At 35.5% G+C, this 21,260-nt stretch overlaps 1 protein-coding gene across 2 annotated transcripts in view; it reads right to left on the bottom strand.

Moving 5' to 3' along the window:
* Nucleotides 1-21,260, bottom strand: part of LOC138105801 (cadherin-9) — a 68,520-nt gene that overhangs the window by 6,753 nt on the left and 40,507 nt on the right. Inside the window, exons 3-8 of one of the 2 annotated variants that reach the window (XM_069005885.1) lie at nucleotides 17,653-17,772; nucleotides 15,261-15,428; nucleotides 11,359-11,546; nucleotides 9,796-10,049; nucleotides 8,378-8,514; nucleotides 6,949-7,070 (exon numbers count right to left, since the gene is read on the bottom strand). In XM_069005885.1, the coding sequence (XP_068861986.1) occupies nucleotides 6,949-7,070; nucleotides 8,378-8,514; nucleotides 9,796-10,049; nucleotides 11,359-11,546; nucleotides 15,261-15,428; nucleotides 17,653-17,772 (989 nt within the window). Of the gene's footprint in view, nucleotides 1-6,948; nucleotides 7,071-8,377; nucleotides 8,515-9,795; nucleotides 10,050-11,358; nucleotides 11,547-15,238; nucleotides 15,429-17,652; nucleotides 17,773-21,260 lie in introns of both variants that reach the window. The other variant, XM_069005886.1, reaches the window with a different exon arrangement.

The raw sequence follows: 21,260 nt of genomic DNA, 5'->3' as shown, positions 1-21,260 counted from the left end.
AATTTTTCTCTTTTACATTTAAGACAAGGGGTTTGCAGCAGTTTGACAATATTAAATGAGTAGCAAATGAAGAACTATTCCCAATGGAAACATTTCTTAAAGATCAGGGACCAGTGCTCTTCAGCCATGCTGTTTACCAGTGCTCTGACAATGACTGGTGCTTTGGGACAGATGTTTTTTAATATCCTTATCCATGACATAGGCAGCAAGATCAAGTGCACCCTCATCAAGTTTGCAGATGACACGAAGATGAGTCATGTGGTTGACACAACAGAAGGAAGGAATCCTATCCAGAGGGACCTGGGAAATTTTGAGAAGTAGACCTATGAGAATCTCACAAAGTTCAACAAGTCCAAGTGTGAGGTGCTGCATCTGGGTGAAGGCAGCCCCAGACAAGAGCACAGACTGGGAGAAGAACTCATTTGTGAGCAGCCCTGCAGAGAAGAACTTGAGGGTTCTGGTGGAAAAAAAGCTGGACAAGAGCCAACAATGTGCACTCAAAGCCCAGAAGGCCAACTGTATCCTGGGCTGCATCAAAAGAGGAGTGGCCAGCAGGTCAAGGGAGGGGATTCTACTGCTCTACTCTTTCCTTGTGAGATCCAGCCTGGGGTCCTCAGCACAACAGAGATGTGGGTCTGTTGGAGCAAGTCCCGAGTAGGGAAACAAAGATGATTAGGGGTCTGGAGCAGCTCTCCTATAAAGACAGGCTGAGAGTTGGGGTTGTTCATAATGGAGAAGACTAGAGACATTTTATTGTCATCCTCCAGTACTTTAAGAGGGCTTATAAAAGAGAGGAAGATTCACTTCTTACACAGGCAGATGGAGATAGGACAAAGGGGGAATGGTTTTTAACTAAAAGAGGAGAGATTTAGATTAGAGGTTAGAAAGGAATTCTTCAGTCAAAGGACAGTGAGGCACTAAAAGAGTGTCCTGAGACATTGTGAATGATTCATCCCCGGAAGTGTTCCAAGCCAGGTTGTATGGAGCCCTGAGCAACCCAACCAGTCTAGTTGGTCACATTCCTGGCCGTGGCCAAGGGGGTTGGAACTACATGATCTTTAGGGTCCTTTTCAATCTAAATCATTGTATGATTCCATGATTCTATTTATTTCTTTCATGAAGAAGACAGAAATTCTGCTAAAGGGTTTGGACCTATTTCCCACCTAAATAATTTTTTTCAAACATGGAAATGGTTCAATTATAATCCTATTTCATGTTTGGTTTGTTTTTTTATTTTGTCCTGGATGCTGTGATTTTAGGGCCATGACTTACATCACAGTCAAAACTATGTCTGTAGTTCATGTTCAGGCTATTTTATAGTTATTCATAATCATGTCTGAAAAAGTGGTTGAGGGTGAGTGGACTACCCAGAAACAGATTCCTTATATGTAACTCATACATCCTTAGGCAAAGGCTGTTCTTCAAGTTGTTTTAAAGACAAAAAGCAAGTAAAAGCTAGGTGGGGGAATTCTGAAATAGGAAGGGTCCCTGTGCACTTCAGAGCATGCTGTTAGTGTTCCTGAGGCTGCATTTTTATACACAGAGAGCTGCGCAACTAGAAGGCTTTGGTCATAGGCTCAACCTTGGGAATGCCTTTAAAAGAAATATAGGAACCATTAAAGCAAATGTTAAGCTTTACCAGCACAGAGGTCAGCACCAGCTGGCTGCTTTTAAGATGGGCTTTTCAGTTTGTGCTGGCTTAGAATGTCATGCAAATAAATGGCTGTTGCATCTTTGCTCCAGGGTATACTCTTTAAATAAAAACTACAGCCACATGCTTCCAAAAGTTCCTTGGAGAAAGATGAGCAAGATGAGGTCCATGGGTGGACAGATATGTTATATTTTTCAGGTTAAACATTTCTACTAATAATACAAAACCTGAGACAAATAGAATGTTTGCAAAGAATTCTGCTGGTAGTTCTTTTCAAAACAGTAACATATCGGTGGATGATATTTTATTTCTAAACCTTTTTTTTTTCCAAAAGTCCTTCTTTCAAAATTCATTATAAATGGTGAAAACTAATGTCACTTTCACAGAAATTTAAAGATGGTCAGTGTTGTAGATTGCCTTTCTGAAATTTTAATATAACATGATTATCATATAGCATAAAAATTGTGCTTCCAGTCACAAAGACCCCTGGAAACAAATATTGTTAAGGTAGAGATACAGGATACAGTAACAACTGCTGAAGTTTGTTGTTTCTGTATGCAACAGAAGAGAGGAGCAGGCCTCTTGAATCATTATTGACCCTTAAAAACTTGAACTGACCTATTAAGATCCACTTGAGAGTATGATACTTTTTTTAAACACACAGAAGTGCACATGCACATGCATAGGCAGCCCTCAAAATAAAAAATCCACTTGAATCATTTGGGCTTTCATTTTTGTTATATCAGGCTCTTAGTTACAGCTGGTTATTGTACAACAGAGAAATGTCTCAAAAGTCACTTTTTTCAGCTGCTTCTGAGATTAGACTTAAAAAATATCACTGAGCACTTGAGAAAGGGAAATGTTAGTGTTTGTTTTTGTCTAACACATTTTTTTAGAAATGGTATGGGAGTGGTATTCTGGATCTTGAAGCACTGGATCTCTTGAAAGTTATTGAACTTGTTTGGCACTGCAAGTGTTTCTCTAGGAATCTGGAAAGATCTCACCACTTTCTCTGCAATGAACTGTGGGGAAAAAAAAATCCTGTAAGAGAAACTAGTTTTGGCAATCGTGAGAACAAAGTGTGCAAACGTTATGGGGAAATTGTGGAAGGACAGCTTTGTTTCTCCTGTCCTTTCTTCCTCTTGCCCCTTTTCCTGTTTGTGTGATCTGGTAGGGTCAGTCACTAAATAATCTTGAATGTATTAGTAACAGCACAGTGTAAATATGTGGGATGAAGATTACGTAAAAGATATGATGGTATGACCCATAGGAGTGTTTCAAAATCAATCCCGCTGTCAGTGGATGTCCATCTTGTCATTATGTGCTTGAGTGATCACACTTGTACAGACACAATTCCAGGCTATACACTTGTAAGGTGCTAGCTGCAGAAAACAGCCTCTATCATGCGTGTGCAGGCTTGAATAGATGCCTGCCACTTAACAAAACTTCATGTTCAGTAATGCAAAACAGTTTGCCTTCCAGATCTAGGCTGTGTTCCACAAATGTGTTGGCAGTTTTAAGCAGGACTGAATGCTTATCAAAAGTTGGAAAACTCTCACTTCAATTCTTACTTAAAAAGACAGACAGTTAGCATGGGTCTCTCACTAAAATAAGCCAAAAGGTGTGTACCTAGTGAAGCAGCTACAATGTATATAAAGTCATGACTGATAATTAGCAATGCACAATTGAGAAAAACTGATCCCTCTGTGCTCTATTTTAAAAAGCAAGGGAGGGTATGGAGAGTAATGAAAAGAAAAATCAGCCAGGTCTCTGAAGGAGGACACAAACTTTCTACATGCTAATGTCTGAAAGCCCATGAATGGCAGGAATGAATATAGCATCAGAGGGGGAAAAAAAAAGTGACTCAGGTTGTTTTCTTGATCAGTGCTGAAATTAGCTAAATTATTGCCAACAATAAATTATGCAATACAGTGTGGAGCTAAATTTTTACCAACAATTTTTTCATTTAAATCAGTCTCCTTCTCAAGTATAACTTCCTGGTTTCCATGGAGAGTAGTCATCCTCTAATCCAGCTAAAAAGTCCCAATTAATTCCTGTGACAAGGGCATGAGAGAACTTGTACCAAAGCCTTCCCCACAGCAGTCACTAGGGCTTCAGGATTAGGCATTTCTAAATTGCACAAGAGGAAGGCTGCTCCCTTCTTTACTTTAGCCTGTGTACTAGCCAGTGGAATGAGATTCTCATGGTGACAAATGTGTTTCAGTCTAATGAACATAGATTTTATTAACCTTTAGTGATAAGGTTTCTCCCAAGTCATACCATTGTTGTGTGGAGACAAAAGAGGATGAGAGACTGTAGGATTTTCTTTCCTCTGACTCTCCTAAGGCTATCTGAAAGATACTGAAGCCTCTAATATCTGTTGATGCTGAGAATGAGTAATGTTGCTTGGTGGCAGAGAACAATATTTGATCATTCTGACTGCTTCCTGATGCACCTGAGACTTAGAGAGCAGTGTGACTAATAACTAGTCTTGGCTAAAAAAAAAATAAATGAACTAAATATATTTATCTTCTCAGTCTGGCTCTTTTGCTATGGTACCAAATGTAGAAGCAGTGCTGTGATATGTCAAGAAGCAAAAACGATTCTAATAAAAAAACTGCTTTAGGTGATCTCTAAAATAGGTTGGAGTAGTACTAAATGAACACAGGATTCTATCTTTCTTATATTATACAGGGACTGCTAGACATGAGCAATACAGGCTCTCTGGAACTTAAAATCCTTGGCCGAAACATTCAAACTTGTATTTCTATATTAATTTATGTTTTTAAGCACCAAAATAAAAGTACTGTCATGTATTGAAGGTAGTCTGTTTTCTGAAATACTAAGTCAACTATGTGTAAATGTTCAGATATGAACTCAAGTGCCTCTCTTGAGGACCCCAGCTGTTAACAAATAGAAAAAAAAGAGTGGGTCTGTCATTTTCCTGTAGCTCTTCTTGGTGCACACTGTCTTTTAAATATTTTTGTGGGTTTTTTCCAATGAGGGAAAATAATTGCTGAAGTTACATTGGTAAGCTAGATATATAGGAGGTCTGAACAACAACGTGCCTATCTAATGGGTCTCTGTCATGTCTGTTACTAGGTAAGCACAGAATTTACCAGAAAGGTAAAGGAAATGTCATACATTAATGGATATTTCATCAAGTTTGCTAGACTAGATGGATATTGGGTTAAGGAAAGTGATAGCCAGTATGCCTGGGTTGAACTTGTTCAAATATGTGGCAAAACCTGTGTTTGCTGGTTGACCAAATTCCACAAGATTAATTTCAATTAGATCTTCATTCGTAAGTTTTGGAACCTTTCTTTGTGTTATGTAATTAAAATACATGACTGACTTTTCTAGTAGTTGTTACACTGAGGTTTTAAGATTTATTTACCTCAATTTTGTCTTATACAATGAGACGTTACACTGACAGAATTTAGGTTCTATGGCAGCTGCTTGAACTTAATGGCTAGAATTATGTGAATGTGTACAACCTGGAAAAAGCAGCTTATAAGTCATAAACTAAAACTATATGGGTTTAAGAGCCAAAAGTTTAGAGAATTTTTGCACCTTCTGTAAGGCTTGAACTGTATTGTTAAATGACAGTTTATGTCACTGGTTAAGACAGGATGATGTGATCATGAACCTTAGTTGTTGTGAAAAGCACTCTTTGATCATTTTTCTGGTATGATAATTCCTTCCACTGTTTTAATTTAATTAATCACTGCCTTTGATATGTATATTCATCTATTTATATCATTTACGTGAAAAATAATAAAACTTTCTTAAAAAATAATGAAAAAATTGGCAAATACCTCTTCAAAGGCAAGTGGCTTTAATCAAAGTATCCTCTGCCATTCTAACCTGTTTTGCCTGAATTACGATATCATGTGTAATGAATAAAAAATAAATAGGAACAAATGCAGTCTCCCAACAACATATTGTATCCTCTTTTTCTCCTTTTTTTTTTTTTCTATTTCTCTCTGTTAAACAATTCATAAAAGATGACTTGAATTGCAACTGAAATATTACATGGTTTTGCTTTGCATAGAGTTCTGCAGTACACGAAATGCTAAACTCATCTCAGGTACCATCCATGCTATTTTCAGTGAAGCCTCTGTGACTTAAATAAAACACTGGGCAGAAAATCAGGTAAAATATGAGTATGGTTCCTGATGTGTATCCACATCACCCATCTTTGTAAAATCTTTGAATATTGCATGGTCACTGTCCTCTAAAGAAAAAAAAAAAAAATTATACATTCTGATTCTTTCCACATACTTTCCGTGAAGTCAGACAGCTTTGGCTGGATGACGACAGCCTAAAGCTAGTGAGATATGAGAATAAACCTAAGCTGATCTTAGGGCTTCATCCTGGCTTGTCTCTCCTAGAGTAGGAACCCACTCATGCTTGTGCTAGCGAAAATAATGATCTCAAGGTTTTTCTTCCAGTCAAAAGTGAAACAGTCTGGAGAAGAGACTCACACGTGGTCTCAGGTGCATTTTGGAGAGATAATCTTGAAGTACCCTAGCTGCTACTAAATCCTGTTCATTTGTAAATACTTTCAGAATTTAAAAGTTTTCTTCACAGGATTTAAAACTGAATGACTGGCATTAGCTTAAATAGATGATGTTATAATCTCAGCAACATAATATGCTGTCTCTGAGTTCTCTTGGTTTATCCACTTACTCAAATCCAAATTATAACTTTGTTTTATCTTCAATTTTTTTTTGCTTTTTAGATTTTTACAGAATTGCTAAGGTAGTTTAGGAAGGGATATACATGATCTTTGACCAGACTCAACTCAATACCAAACTGAGTTTTAATCTACAATGGAAATAGTTGCATTGCCCTTTTTTTAAAAAAAAAAAGTTTAGTTTTCACATCCTCTTTACCGAGACATAATAAAGATTTTCCTGCTTTGTGTACTTGAAGGTATGGCTATATTACCAAGCCAATGATAAAAATCCAGAAAGAAATGGAATTACTGAACGGCGTGTAGGATTTTGTACCATTATGTACAACTATTTCTGAAAAATATTTTCTGATATTAGAAATGGAAAACCACCCTAAAGTATCATTTTTTATTATATCTTATGTTATTATGCTGGGATATTATCCTTCATCTTTTATCTCCTCCTTTTTTGAATCAACTTGTATTTTCTGTAGAAGATAGGAAATGAAGAGGCTGGGTTAGTCTGCTGCTATTCAAACTAAACTATGTTGAAGTCTTCATGATGGCAATGCAGAATAATTTCCTTATAAGTTCTTTGGTAATATAAGTATTGGTTTACCTGTCCTGCTTTTGCATTTTCACAAACAAATGTTTCATAGTAGTTGGCAAACTCTGGTGCGTGATCATTTATGTCTAAAATCCGAATGAAGACAGGTATCTGGCTACTTTGTTTAGGATTATCTGAAAAAATAAAATTATTTATATTACAATACAAAGAGATATGTATATAAAAATAATCCAGTACATTTTTTCCAATAGATATTATAGATGTTCTATTTTCTTGATTATACTAAAACAATTATATTTCATTTTCTGCTGACATACATGACATATATACATAAAAGTACTATTTATATTTGGAACAAGTTTTTCTATTATTATATATACATACATATATATATATAAGTAATATAAAGTGTGCTTAAATTCATTTGCATTAAAAACAGGTCACTGAGTTGTTATGGAGTTGTATTCTATATATCAGTACAGCAAATGACTCATTGCAAAAGTTGTTTCATGAGGTTGAGCTGTTAAGAACACTCACCTTTTCCTCCAGCACAAACATAAACCCACAAAAAACCTTTCTCCCCTAACTGTAAAAAAACAAACAGTGAAATACATATACAGGATATGATCATCCATCACTCTTCACAAACCTCCAAACTCAAGCACTCTACATATTGGAAATGTAGAACATGTTTGACCAAAGAATGAAAAGCATTTAAGAGGAAAAGAAAAAATATGTCATTTTTTCTGAAAATGGGGATATGATTCATCTCTCCATATGACCCAACTCCCAGATTCTTAAGCACATTGACTCCGGGGGAATCTATATGGAGAATAATGGAAAGGAGAAAAGTTTTTCAAATCCATGTCTGTTTTCACCTTTGATAACTGTTGCCTCGGAAAAAGGCTAGGCAAGAGACATCCATATCTAAAAGTATCTAACATAATAGTAAAGAATCCAGGTGAAAGTTTAGGCCCAGGTTTTACTTCAGACATAGAAGGCAAAGTATTTCCTCTAGTCTTGGCTTCAAATAAAGCCATTTTCTGAGATAAGGTAAATCAGTTGAGGTAAAGTGTAATTTGTTCCTGTTTACAGAGATTGTTTTGACAATGAATTTGTATGTCATGGACATTTTTTTTTTTCCCTTTCCCCAAGGATTTTCCCAAAGACTTAGCTTGGGATAGAGCCAGTGCATCACACCTGCACCAAATTATTTGATGCGAATTCTCAAGGAACCTTGTCTAATATATACTGTACATGGTTTTGTTGAGCCTGAGAATTCCAAAGTATCTTTTAAAAAATGGGCAAAACATATCTTAAAATTATAAATTGGACTTTTAGATGTGTGTCTAAAGATGTCTTGTCTGTTGATAATATCTGGATAAGGGCAAAACTAATAAAACAAGCCACAGATACTGTAGAATTTAATTCTTTTCTCAGTTCAAATATTCTTCTGAAATAAATTTTATCTTCAACTTACTGATTTCAGTTGCTATGACAGTGATGTTGTGCCAGGGAGTTTCTTCTCGGTCAAGTGGCTTTGAGAGGAATAAGGATCCATTTCCTGAATAGATGTTGAATATTCTGTCAAGGTCAGTGTGTCGATCTACAGAATATCTGTCAAGATACGGTACAATTGAGCATCACTATCTCCTGGTGCAGTCTCCAGTTTAGCTTACAGACACCTCTAAATGTTTTCTAATTTTAACTGTGCTTAGTCAAGAATGTTTTCTTTACAACTAACCTAAGCTTTCCCATAGTTGCCTGCATGCTACAAATACTTAGAAACAATTTTAAGGCTAGTGAGCAGGATGAAGAATAAATTATTATGTGGGCAGATTTTAGACTGATAACTGAAACTACATTTTAGCTCATAAAGTGGATTCTAGAAGAACAACTAAAAGTGAATATTTTTAGATAAGATTTTTTTTCAAATTAATTGTTTCTTAGAGAACTTTGTCACCAAAGGACACATACTAAAGACATAAGGAATATCAAATTATAAAAAAAATATTTTTGAAGTGTCACAAGGACCACCAAACTCAACAGAAAAATCTTTCAATTAGTTGTTCTTTAGGATGAAATTTCTTCAAATCTTGTTTTATGATACTTGCTTTTGCTTTGTTCTTACCCAGTAAGGAAAAACTTGGTTTACAGATGTTTTTTAATTAGCCTAGTAGTTGGCAGTCATCATCAGGTTAAATTGAGATTTTATACATATTTTACTTAAAAATATTTTATTCTCTTCCTTCTTTCACACCTTCAACCTCAAAGCATACTGCTGCAGGACATAGAAGGCTTGTTCAGAAATGCAGAGATCAGTTTTCATAATCACTTGCATGCTAAATACACAAATTTAAGTGCTGTGTTTGCCACTGCAGATAGTAATAGCAGATTGGTAACAATTACAGCAATTTCACAGTTCTGAACTCTTACCTCTAATTGTTATGACTCTAGCAATCATTTCTTATTCAATCTACTGTGATCATTAAATAGTTAAGCTATGGAATATGGATGTTATGTACAGAAGTCTGACAGTTATCAAGCATCAGGGAGAATAGAAATACACCATTTTGAGTGTTTTACATGGTATAAAAGCATAATTTTATGAACAGTTTGGTGAAACTACTAGAACATGCTGGCAGTTAAATGCTGACGTCTCCTTTCTTTTTACCTGATGTCTATAGACTGTTCTTCAAAAGCATTGTCTGCACTGCTCATTGTGTTAATTGTATTAGCCTTCACAAGTACATGTAGATATTTCCTTGTTCAACACTTTTAAACAGCATCCATGTGCTTAATTTTCCAAATAGCCTCTTAATACCTTGCACTCTCATCACTCTCTGTGCATGAGACTTGACCCATATCTAAAGAATTTTATACTGTGTAATGGCTTACTTTATTGCGTTCTTTGCTACATCTGGATCTTGGGCTAAAACCTGCCCAATAATGCTTCCTTCCTTGGCATCTTCATCTACCTCTATTAAATACCAGGGTCTGCTGAACACTGGAGGTTCATCAATGTCTTCAACAGAAATTTTGACCAAAGCCGTGTCTTTGAATGGCCCCAGCTGAAGAAAACGAGGATCAGGATGAGTGTTGGTTGCTTCTACTCTTAGCGTATATAGCACCTTGTTTTCAAAATCCAGATGCTGAGGAGTAAATAATAATAATAATAAAGAAAATTATATCACTTTACAAAAAAATGTAAGTTTTACAGCATTGAACCAAAAGTTTTTTTAGGAACAAAAGCTCTAAATTTTAATCAATCTTGGGGAAGATGGAGTGTATTAAGTCTTATTCTAGTCATTAAAAAAATAAGGATTATTATAGGATAGCAAAGCAACTATGATCCCTCTGCCTATTAATTGTTCAGGTTTCAGGTTTTTTCTGACAAAAACCAGGAAGCTTTGACCTATATAAAAATAGAAAGAAAGAAACAGGGAAGTTTTACTCAGTCCACAACAACGAGTTGTGTAAAGTCTAATTTGTCTCATCTAACTGGCAGTAAAAAGAGCAATTATTCCAGTTCTTAAATGCTATCTGTCCTATTTACCTTTTCTTTACTCTTCCCCCATTAGTATCTACCCTTGCCTGTTTGGTACTAGGAGCAACACAGACTTGACCCTGGTCTCAATGTTCTGCAGTGAAAAGAAAATCGATGAAGTCTGATTTTCAGTCTATGTGACATTGACATTATGCTTATCCATATATGCATATGTATATAGATGTTCATACATACATATACATAAAAAGGTATACATCTTTCCAAATATGTTTATGGATCTATATTTTATTTATATGCAGGTATCAATTAATGTTACTGATATATTTAATAACACTAGAATCAAAAAGAGTGTTCAGAGTTTAACAGGATGAATTCTGAAAAGCAACCAATAAATCTATTGGAGATGGTATTTTAAAATACATTTCTGTGAATATCTTGCACTATGAACTTTCATTGACATCATATGTAACAACTGAAGTATCACCAAGACTGGACTTAAACCAAGACAGATTTTAGGTACTGGAGATAACTGGCTGTTGGACAGATCAGAGAGGGAGAGTTTAGCCTTGGATGTGTAAATTCATGAAACTCCAGGTAAGCCTCCCACCCTTGCAAGTCTTACCACAGCAATCAGCTGATAAACCCCACTGTGAACTGAACCTCTCCTGGTTTTCACAGCCCTAATTTGAAAGTACTGTGTGTGAGACTCTATATATTGAACAGACAGCAGCCACTGAAATATTGCTTTATGTGAAGTGACATGCCAGTAAATTTCCCTTGAGACTTGAAAATAACAGATACCTGCTGAAGAAAGAGAAGAACGAAACTAATACAACAGCTCCTTGGTAGCCTGACCCCTTGTGAGATCTACCCTCCCTTCCCCTGGAAAAAGAAAAATAACTGTAACACCTGAAGAGCTAAGTACATATAAAAGAGAGGGAGAAAAAATAAACCTTTTTGACAGTTATAATCCCTTCCTGTGTGTCCTTGTCAGTGATGATATCAAACATGTCTGATCCATCCCCATTGGAGATGCTATACTCAATCTCTGCATTTTCTCCCACATCAGGGTCATTGGCTTTAATTCTGCCAAGTGGAGTCCCAGGTGGTGCAGATTCAGGAGAGCTGAACTGGTAGGAGCCTGGAAGAGCAAAATCAAACATTTATTGTTTTCAGAAACTTTTTTTTCTGAATAAAAACCATCTTCAATTTCACCTAGATTTTTTACGTTACTTGAAGTTCCAAACACTGTAAGAAAAATGCTGCTAGCCATCACACTAAACTTTAAAACAGGATTCAGAGTTGATTGACAAACTGTCACAAATATTTCAAATTATTCTTCAAAGCCAATGAAGACTGTGCTTTTTTTCTTTTTTTTTTTTTTTTTTTTCAGTTTTAAGGGACATAGGAGCTATACAGTAACGTACCAGTTCTTACCCTGATTATTAACACTGTATATTTTTTTTTTCCTCTAGAAACGTTCCTAGACATATTTTGAAATAGGAGACAATTTTGTTTTGTTTTCTCAAGGTACAATAGTTGTAGAAATCAGTGAGGATTTGGAAAAACACTAAAATAGAATAGCCTTTAATTATTTTGAAATATATTCAAGTAAGTGTTCTGTTTGAAAATAATTCATTAATCTCTTTTTGATAGTACATACTAAAGAGTCATGGTGGAGAGCATTTGTATACATGTTCATGTTAATTGCTATTGCTATTTTTATAATCAGAGTCTTCTAGAAAGAAATCTGGTGACACAGACATTTTCCTCTTTCTTGTGTGCATGAAAAGTGAATTCATATGTATTTTCTGACAACATATGTAAAAAAAAAACCCAATTGTAAAGACATGCTGTAGCAGAAAAGGTATTAATCAGTGGCATTTTTTAACCAGTAAGAAGCAGACATTGAAGAAATTTCATCATTAGCAAGACAAACAAAATTCTGAATCTGTATTTTCTGTTATTTGTTACCAAAAAAAATGTAAAAAAAATATCTGATGGGTTAAGATTTTGTACACAACATGCCAAAATCTGATGTTTCTTTTGATGTTTTTTCATGTAAATTCATATTACTTAATTGAGTGAAGTAGTAGCATTGGAGAAATACCTTAAGAATCGGACAAAATTAGCACCTAATAAAATGTACTACCCTTCTCCAAAGAATCCAATAAGAACACATATAAAGTTTATTGACTTGTAGTGAAGTACAGTCAACTCTTTCTTTCAACAACCCTATTCCCTATATTTACGTGTTCTTTGCCTTTTAAGACACTAAGAGGGTCCTGAATATTCCATTTAGAACAAGTAATATATCAGACTGCTGAGTGCAGAATGAGTTTCTGTCCCCAGTTGTAAAGACTAAGCACAAAAGAGAGTCACTGGAAATACCCTATATTTATACAGATGTGTAGCAAAATGGAAGCTAATGCCTGATGCTAAATTGTGATTGCTGTTACAAATTCAAAGTTATAAGTGAAAACTCAGCAGTAGCCTGTTTGACTGCAATCCACACAGGCTAAAATGCATATTTTTCCCTTAAACCAGACTGCAAATGGGATGAAGGTAGGATTCCTGGCAGCTAAAACATGAGTTTGAAACCTTGAACCCTTGACAAATTCAATCATTTGGCAGCTGAGCCAGAAATACCAAAGGAACAGATTCAATCATGGTACTTATTACTCCTTCCAGATGAATACCTCCCTTTAGTGCTTTTCATTTGAAAGCATTCCTAATTTTGTGGTGCTGTGTGAATGCTACACATTTTCGGCATGTGAAATGGCTATTTGGTTTCGAGTACAGTAGAATTCAAAATGTGTAAGGTTTTCATTATAGTACCATTTAAATTCCATTTAGACCTATGTCTTCTAATTTTCCACAACTCCTTTCAGGAAACAAAACAAAACAGAAAATGCTTCTTATTAACACAGTCTGAACAACCAGTACTTCACAGTGCTATTTTGCTTTCTCATGTCATCTAAAAAATTAATTTTTGGCTCTTAAATACTTTGATATTAACTGGTGTTGTTTGCAACTGCCATTGACTCTCTATTTTTGACAACATTTTTACTTATTGTTGCCTCACATAAGAGAAAATGGAAGACAAATGTTTTTTGTAAAAAGCAGACTTCCACAACAGATAATTTTTTGAAGGTGTGCCCCTCTTCATAACTACCTAAAAAGAAGTCAGATCTTCCAGATATTCCTCTAGCTTTGATTTCCTAGAAAGTGTTAAAAACCACCCTGCTGAAGAGAAAGAAAATGAGTGGGAAGGGTTACCAGTGAATTTGAAATTGTGGCATTGGAAAATCCCACAGCAGGCCTTCTGTAGGCCATGCAATGTGTTTCAGTGATGTTCAAAGTGGAACACTACAGAGAATATTGTATGAGGCATCAAATTGTGTAAATTTTTCTAAAAAGTACCCATCCCAAAGCTTTTTGAAATAATCAGAAAAACTTTCGTAGACATGAGGTTTCAGTTAATTTTGAAAGAAGAGCATTGTAAGGAACACAGGCTAAGGAGACTGGAAACCTTAAATTATTTCGCAGTTCTCTATGTTCTTCATTCTTTATTTTATCGTATTTTATTTTATTCAGTAGTGAGGGTTAAAATGCAATGTGCTACATTATAATTTAGGTTCAAGTATTCTCATTTGCCAAAATATTATAGGCTACATCATGCTATATGTGTTTAAAAAGTGTCCCCTCATATCAAGTCGAAGTTTGGTTCAAAATTGCTGTTTGAGTTTGCCATGTGAAGGTGATTCTCATCAAGTGAACTCTGAATGTGAATTCAAATTATCATTTCTTTATGAGGGTTGCAGTACTTCCCCTCCCCTCTTTTCTTTTAAAGTAATGTGTTATCATGGATAGAGATTAAAAGATTAATTTATAATTCCAAGGATCCATTCTTCCATACTGTCAGAATTTACCAATATTTTTTTTTTTAAATCCACAAGAGGTTGAAGAGTTTGTGCTGTTCTGGGTGTACTTATTGCCATGGTACTGAAGTGCTTTTCAAATCTGGGAGAGCATTTTCTAAATCAGCTCTTTGTTCAGTCCTTAGTGGATCTGTAAAGAGAGCCAGGTCTCTCATCAGTGTGAACAAGCAATTCAAATTTTATTATGTGGACATTTTTTCTGGTTGGCACAGAACTGAGGCTGTAAATTTCTCCTGTCTGCAGCCTATCAAACAGTTATCAGACACTGACTGTAATAACATGAGACTGGATTTAAACACTGGCCAAAGATAAAAAGATCTGGAGTGTGCTACTCTGAAGCTTTCTGTATTGTGCAGCTTTCTGCTATTTGCCATTTTTTTTCTTCTACAGAGGAATTTAAAAAAACCCAACATTATTGTGTCAGACTGGCCTAGATTATCAAAACTATTCAAGAACTAAACACAGATTACGAGTACCTAAAGTAAATGCTTAGACTGCCAGCAGAACATTCCACCTGATCAGCTCTGCCTGTGCAAGACAGAATATTAGAAAATCTGTGACATATTTGCTTGCCTAAATATGTGGAGCTAAAATTTTTTCCAAGAACAGATTTTTATATTTTGTAGTTAAATTCATCTAAAGTCCCTGCAGTTGGCCTAAATTATTGTTTCCGTTTATATTTCTATAAGCAGAGTAAGAATGAGAAACAAATTTATCATTCCAACAAATAATTTGATATTAAAAGATGTAGGCAGACATTCCTGTTGGCCCCAATAGTGCTGCAACATAAACAGACACAGCAGTCAGTAAGTGCTACAAAAAGAGTGATAAAAAAGAATCTTCCAGATGGCCAAAGCAAACCAGCTGATTTTTGAGAGGTTCTTTGGAAAACCGAACTATTAGATGCTCCATACTCTGGGGGAAGCGAGGTGGATTGTCGTTTACGTCAGTCAATGTGATGTTCACGGTGGTGGTCCCTGATAATCCGCCCATCTGGCCTCCCATGTCTTTAGCCTGGATGACCACTTGGTACTGCTCCCTGTTTTCTCTGCTCATGTCCGGTAATGCAGTCTTGATTATGCCTTGAAGGAGTGAAAAAAAAAAGAAAAAAAAAAAGCAGTGAAGGAGAGGCACCATCCACTTTAATCTCAAAACTCTTAAACCGATTCGTGTCAGATATACTGTGCAGATGATAATCCATAGCAATCACAACATATACTGCAATAAGCCTTGCAATCTATGGCTGCTTTAATGTGATTTTAAGAAAAAAGACAAAAAATATGTAACAGATGCATCATTCATTGTTTTTGTTGTGCTAAATCAATTTGATTATTCTTTTAATTACAAAAATATTAATATGTTCATTGAATTAGTGACATTTTTCAGTTTCTATCCCCAGTTATTATTTTAATATATTGTGTAACCTCCAGCTCTGGTGACATTTTGATATTATACCACAAGGCTGAACTCTAAAAAGCTCAGGATTCATTGTTCTGGGCTATAATAGATCATTGATTGTAGTACTCAGTGATGGACACTGTAAGTCAGCTGGGGCTATAGCTAAAAAAGAATTGGACAAGACTCTAAAATTAGTTTTGAAAAGTCTTTTTTGAGGTGTCCAACTTCAAAAATTTCATAACTGTAATTTACATGTCTCAAACATTTTTACAGTACACAAAAAGAATATGGGTCTCAGGTGAGAAAACCAAAAGTGGTGCATTTTTTCATTAAAGTGGGCATGCACAGGTTTTCTTTTAGAAAACCAAGTAGAGATTTTTTATTTTTATTTTTAAGGGTGATGGCTTTTCAAAGCTGGAGTGATGAGAGCTTTCTCTTGTGAAGTGGGAAAATTTAAACATAGTGTTCTTTTCTGCTCAAAGGATTTACACCCCTACCCTTTCTTTCTCAGAAGAAGTCTCTCATTTTAGGCTCGGTTTGATATTATGCAAAAGAAAAAAGGCAACCCTGGAAAATTTCTTCTTCTAGCAAGTGACTGAAATAGAGAAAAAAACTTTGCAGCTGAGGGGTTATGACATTTATGTCTGATCCAGGATTACCAGGTTCTGATTACCATACCTAGGCTTGTTAATACATGTAATATGAAACAGCAAATTGGATTAAAATGAAAAATAATCTCTGAACCAAAGATGAGAGTCCAGGCCTTTCGCAAACAGTCTGCCTGCCTAAGCACCTGCTTCCATCAGTTATTGTCCGTGGGGTACTGGTCCTGTTTTCCTGTTCATGCCTGGTAAAGATGTTTGAGTAGAGGACTGAAGAAAATAGAAAAAAGAGAGGGATTGAAAAAAGGGAGAAAAAACCAAACACTTTTATTCAAGGCAAAATCCTTATGCTTCCGTTTTAAACTGTAGCCTTGTGATTCATTATCTTTTGCCTACTATGCCTTTGCTGTATTTAGAAAAAGCCAAATTGTTTAAAAACAAAGATAGCCATCATCTGAGCATTTTCAATGGATTAGGAACTTCAGTGATTCTGGGCAGAGTGGCACTTAAATTCTCAATTCACAAACCAGAATAGTTTTGGTAACATGCAGGAAAAGCTAGAGCAATGCCTGCTGACTCTTGAGTGCCTTAGGATCAGGTATCTGGAAGGGGGGAGTTTATGGTTGCATCTTTCTTTTCTGAACCCTAATTTTGAATTATAAATATCTAAAATTCGCACTTTTTTTTTTTAGTTTGTATTTGTCTCTTATCCAACTTACTGCATAACAGTGTAAAAGTCTTCAATTCATGATTTACAGCTTGAAAACATTAATGATTCTTGCTTCAGTTCTCATAACTCTGGAAATCAGAATGCAGGTTCAAAAACCAACTTAAGTTAAAAATTGTCAGTGGCCAGGAATCTATTCCAAACTTTTAGAAATTTTTAACTACCAGTGAGATTTTTTTTTTTTTTTACCTTATAGTATGAAAATATCCAGTTCCTAGTTATATTTCTTAAAGGTAAACAGATGAAATTTCCAGAAACTAGTGTAAATTAGGCTTGTGACTAATTTTGATGATTCTTTGGACCCTTTACAGTATTTTACACCTTTTTTAAACCGTTGACCTTTACATTTAACAATCATCTTCTGGAAATCATACCAAGTAAAGCAATTCTTCCACAATAATATTATTTTAACAGAAAAGGCATACTTTTATTTTGGTTCCAGTTTTCATTCAATGAAAGGGTATCAGCTTTGTGTCAAGTCATATGTCTGTTCCAGAACTGAAATGGAAGTGAAAAGTAACTTGATCCCGGCATCCTGTCTCTGTTACTGCAGACAGTGAGACTGAATGAATTGCTCACCTGTTTCTGGATCCACTGAGAAATATGGCTGTCCCTGGAGGATGCTGTACACCACTTTGGCACTGTTCCCGTAGTTCGCATCATCAGCGTCTGTGGCTGTCACCTGAATAACAGATGTACCTAAATGGGTACCAAGCAAAGAATCAGCAGGTTTTAGGAAGGTATCTACTTCTTGCAAACATACAGTTGTTGCAGTATTGAATTCAGTAAGAAATCAAACAGCATCCAGTGGATAAATCCAGAGTTATCCTATTCAGGAGAAACTAAAATAAAATCACATCTTCCTCATAACTAGACTTAAAATCATTATCACTTAAGATTCATGCTTCAGTTTAACATGAGTAAACACACAGGGACTGACACATCTTTGAAACCCAACACAGCATTAGGGTTTTTGGTGATCAAATAGATTTGAAGATTGTTCTCCAGTAATAATATGATCTCAGCTGAAACTGTTCACTTAAAGGTTTGGCTTAATCAATAAATAAATCTAAAGCAAATTTCCCCATACTAATTTTCTGCTTAGATGGCAAACTCAAAATATCTGAATTCCGAATAAATAAAAAATTTTGTCTCATCATGAACTGATTTTTGAGATTCTCTTAAAAATAGATTGGTTTTGCAATAAGAAATTATGTTTGTGGGGTTTTGTTTGTTTATTTGTTTTCAGTCAAAGCTATCCACTTATTTGGGAAATAAAAGACATTAAGTATTACTGTCATTTTTTCAGCATTCATTTATTTTGCTTGGCGATAGTTTACCCTTGTCCTGTGACCATAAAGAAGACAATATAGGTTATATGGCATTATGAGCACTGTGAGCCAATACATTTGATGTAGTTTATGGGTCAGAAGCAAATAAAAAGAAAGGCTTTTTACAGAAAGCTTCTGTCAAGCCTTTCTTAGAAAAGCACAAAGCTGTCCTTCACAAGCTTTTATATCTTAGCACTTCTCAAGATGTCAGAATGCATTTTGCTAACACAATCTAGAGCTGACAAATATCTAGATAAATGTAGGCAGTCCAATAGCTAGAGGTGTAAAGGTGCTCAACTCCTTGCCAGGGCAAGAAGGCTGACTGAGAAGAAGCTCTTTACCCTACTTCTGACTTTTTTGTTTGTTTTTTTTTTTTTTTTTTTTTTGTATCTCACTTTCTTTGAAAGAAAAAAGTCTAGTGAGCACTGTCCACTTAATTATTGCTATTCCCTATTACTCTTCTTCTACACCTTCAGTCTCTCTAGATTGAAGTTCACCCAGATAGCTTGCAGTCAAATGTCTGTCTTGTCTATAAGTTTAGAAGATCCTCATTTACCTGTTATTAATATCATTGAAGTGAATAATTTCTACTGTCGCTTTTCAGCATATTCCAGGGATTGGAAAAAGTAGAAATCCAGAGTAATCAAAACAGATTTGTGAGAGCACATTATTATTGGGTACAGTTAGATGCAACTATTTTTTCATAGAACGTAATACAACTCTACAAATAATAGTTTTACCTACACAACAATTCCCAGTATTTCAGGTTATCTGAAGAGCATGTCAAGAGAGGAGGAATACTTCTCTCTCTGCAACAGACCACCAGAAAAACGTTGTAAAAATGCTTTGTCACAAATCATAAAACTCTGAAGAGAATTTTTGCCATCAGCTCTCCAGATTACTTTTTGCCTGGTTAAACAGTTGGAAGTCTTCTGTGTGCCAAGCTGAGCTGTTAAGATTATCCCAAAGACGTGAATATTTAAGGTCATCGTTATCACTAACAGTGTCCAGCAGAACTGCTCAAAGTGAAGACAATTCTTTGAGAATGTTAAAATTCCATTAATCCTGCTTTCAGAGAAGCAAGTAAATTAAATCCCCTGCCTCCTCAAGATGAATAGGAAGAGTCAATATCCCCTGCTAGCCTATAAAAAACATAATCAGGAGAATCATATGCTTATATTGTATGACATTGTAGCATATAGAAGTTAAAAATCAAGAGGAATTTAGATGTCCATCCCCCAAAAAGCAAAGCAACCTAAATACCTTAATTAGGAAAGGTTATTGCTGTGGCCTCCTGATCTGTGCACTGTCATGGGACTGACACAGAAGCTGGAGTATGGTTATAGTAACCAAATGCACAATAATGTTCTTTCTTTCTTTCCCTAGTTCACTGTTTTGATGAAAAGAAAAAATGCTGAATTTGTTTTGAGCTTTTTTATTTTTCTTTTCTTAAGACAATTATTAGAGAGCTTAGGGCAGTCTTTGGGAGACTTCTGTGTTTGTCTCATTGGAATGCCTATCTTTGTTTCCTGAGGCTCAAGTGTCATATAATTATGGTTGTTGAGGAGAGTAGAGAAGATGTAACCCCATAGAAACTTTTCATGTGGTGAAAACATAGTATTACAAAGCTCCTTCTTCTGTTAACAGTACAGCTGGGAAAAGTTATTAACAAGAGTATATCCTCAAAAAATTCAATGTCAGCAGGCAGTTTACTCTCTTCTCTGCCAACAGTCTGCTGTGTCATAAAGAAGGATGCTCACAAATGATAGACAGTATTTGTGCAACTTTCTTTCACAAGGTAAGAAACTTCTCTCAGCTTTTTGGGTCAGAAATGACAGTGAAATAAAGGCAGTGAAATAAAGGAACTCAAAGTTAATTACGTAATATTTGGTGAAGACGCAAAATCAGCCTGGAACTTTTTAATGAAAGAAAAGTATGCTTTATATTTACCCCACTGGAATGGTACCCACAGTATGATCTATTTATTTATTTATTTATTTATGGTCTAGATTACCTCACAAGCAGCCTCTTACCACATTTGTCAGCAGAAATCAGCTTGATTAAAAGTACGAATAGGCTGTCTGGATGAATACAGCAGGAGTGAAGGAAGGAAGTAGAGTCTGAGAAGAACTGGGGGTGGGGCAATCTATTTTAATGTTTACCTTTGTTTCTCACATCCAACTCTATTTTTAATGTGCAATAAATTAAATTAATTTCCCAAGTGAAGTCTGTTTTCATCCTTATGGTAACTGATAGGTAATCACTCATTCTCTATTTCAACCCATGAGCTTTCCCGTTTTTCTTTTCTTTCCCAGTTTTGTTGAGGAGGGGGGGTGAGAGAGCAGTTGGGTGGGCTTCTGTGAGCCAGCCATGATCAAATGTGCCACAGAGCAAATTGGTGTGAAGGATGACAGAGGAAATGTGAGAATAACTACAATAGCAGTCTAAGTAGTGATAACATCACCCTTCTGCAAAGCACAGTCCAATCCAATCCAACCCAGAAAGTCTAGTCCACTTTAGGATTGCAACTAAATCTGAGTTCTCAAGAGGTATATCATCTTTTTCTTTTCCTTTTCCTTTGTCTGTTTCTTTTTCCTTTTCTTTCTCTTTCTCTTTCTCTTTCTCTTTCTCTTTCTCTTTCTCTTTCTCTTTCTCTTTCTCTTTCTCTTTCTTTTTCTCTTTTTCTTTTTCTTTTTCTTTTTTTTTTGTCTTGAGTCTGGAAGCTTAAGCACTTTGATAACATATCTGTTTTATGATATTTGGGGTCCTAATGTAGGGGCAGAAAAATGCAGAAAGTAAATTTTGAAGGTAACCTGAGATAAGACAAATCTATACTAAATCTGTGAAAGTAGTGGT

Source organism: Aphelocoma coerulescens, chromosome 2 (assembly GCF_041296385.1).
Source record: "Aphelocoma coerulescens isolate FSJ_1873_10779 chromosome 2, UR_Acoe_1.0, whole genome shotgun sequence".
NCBI classification, from domain to species: Eukaryota; Metazoa; Chordata; class Aves; order Passeriformes; family Corvidae; genus Aphelocoma; species Aphelocoma coerulescens.
The sequence above is the reverse complement of the archived record's forward strand: the minus strand, read 5'-3'. Positions and strand labels throughout refer to the sequence as shown.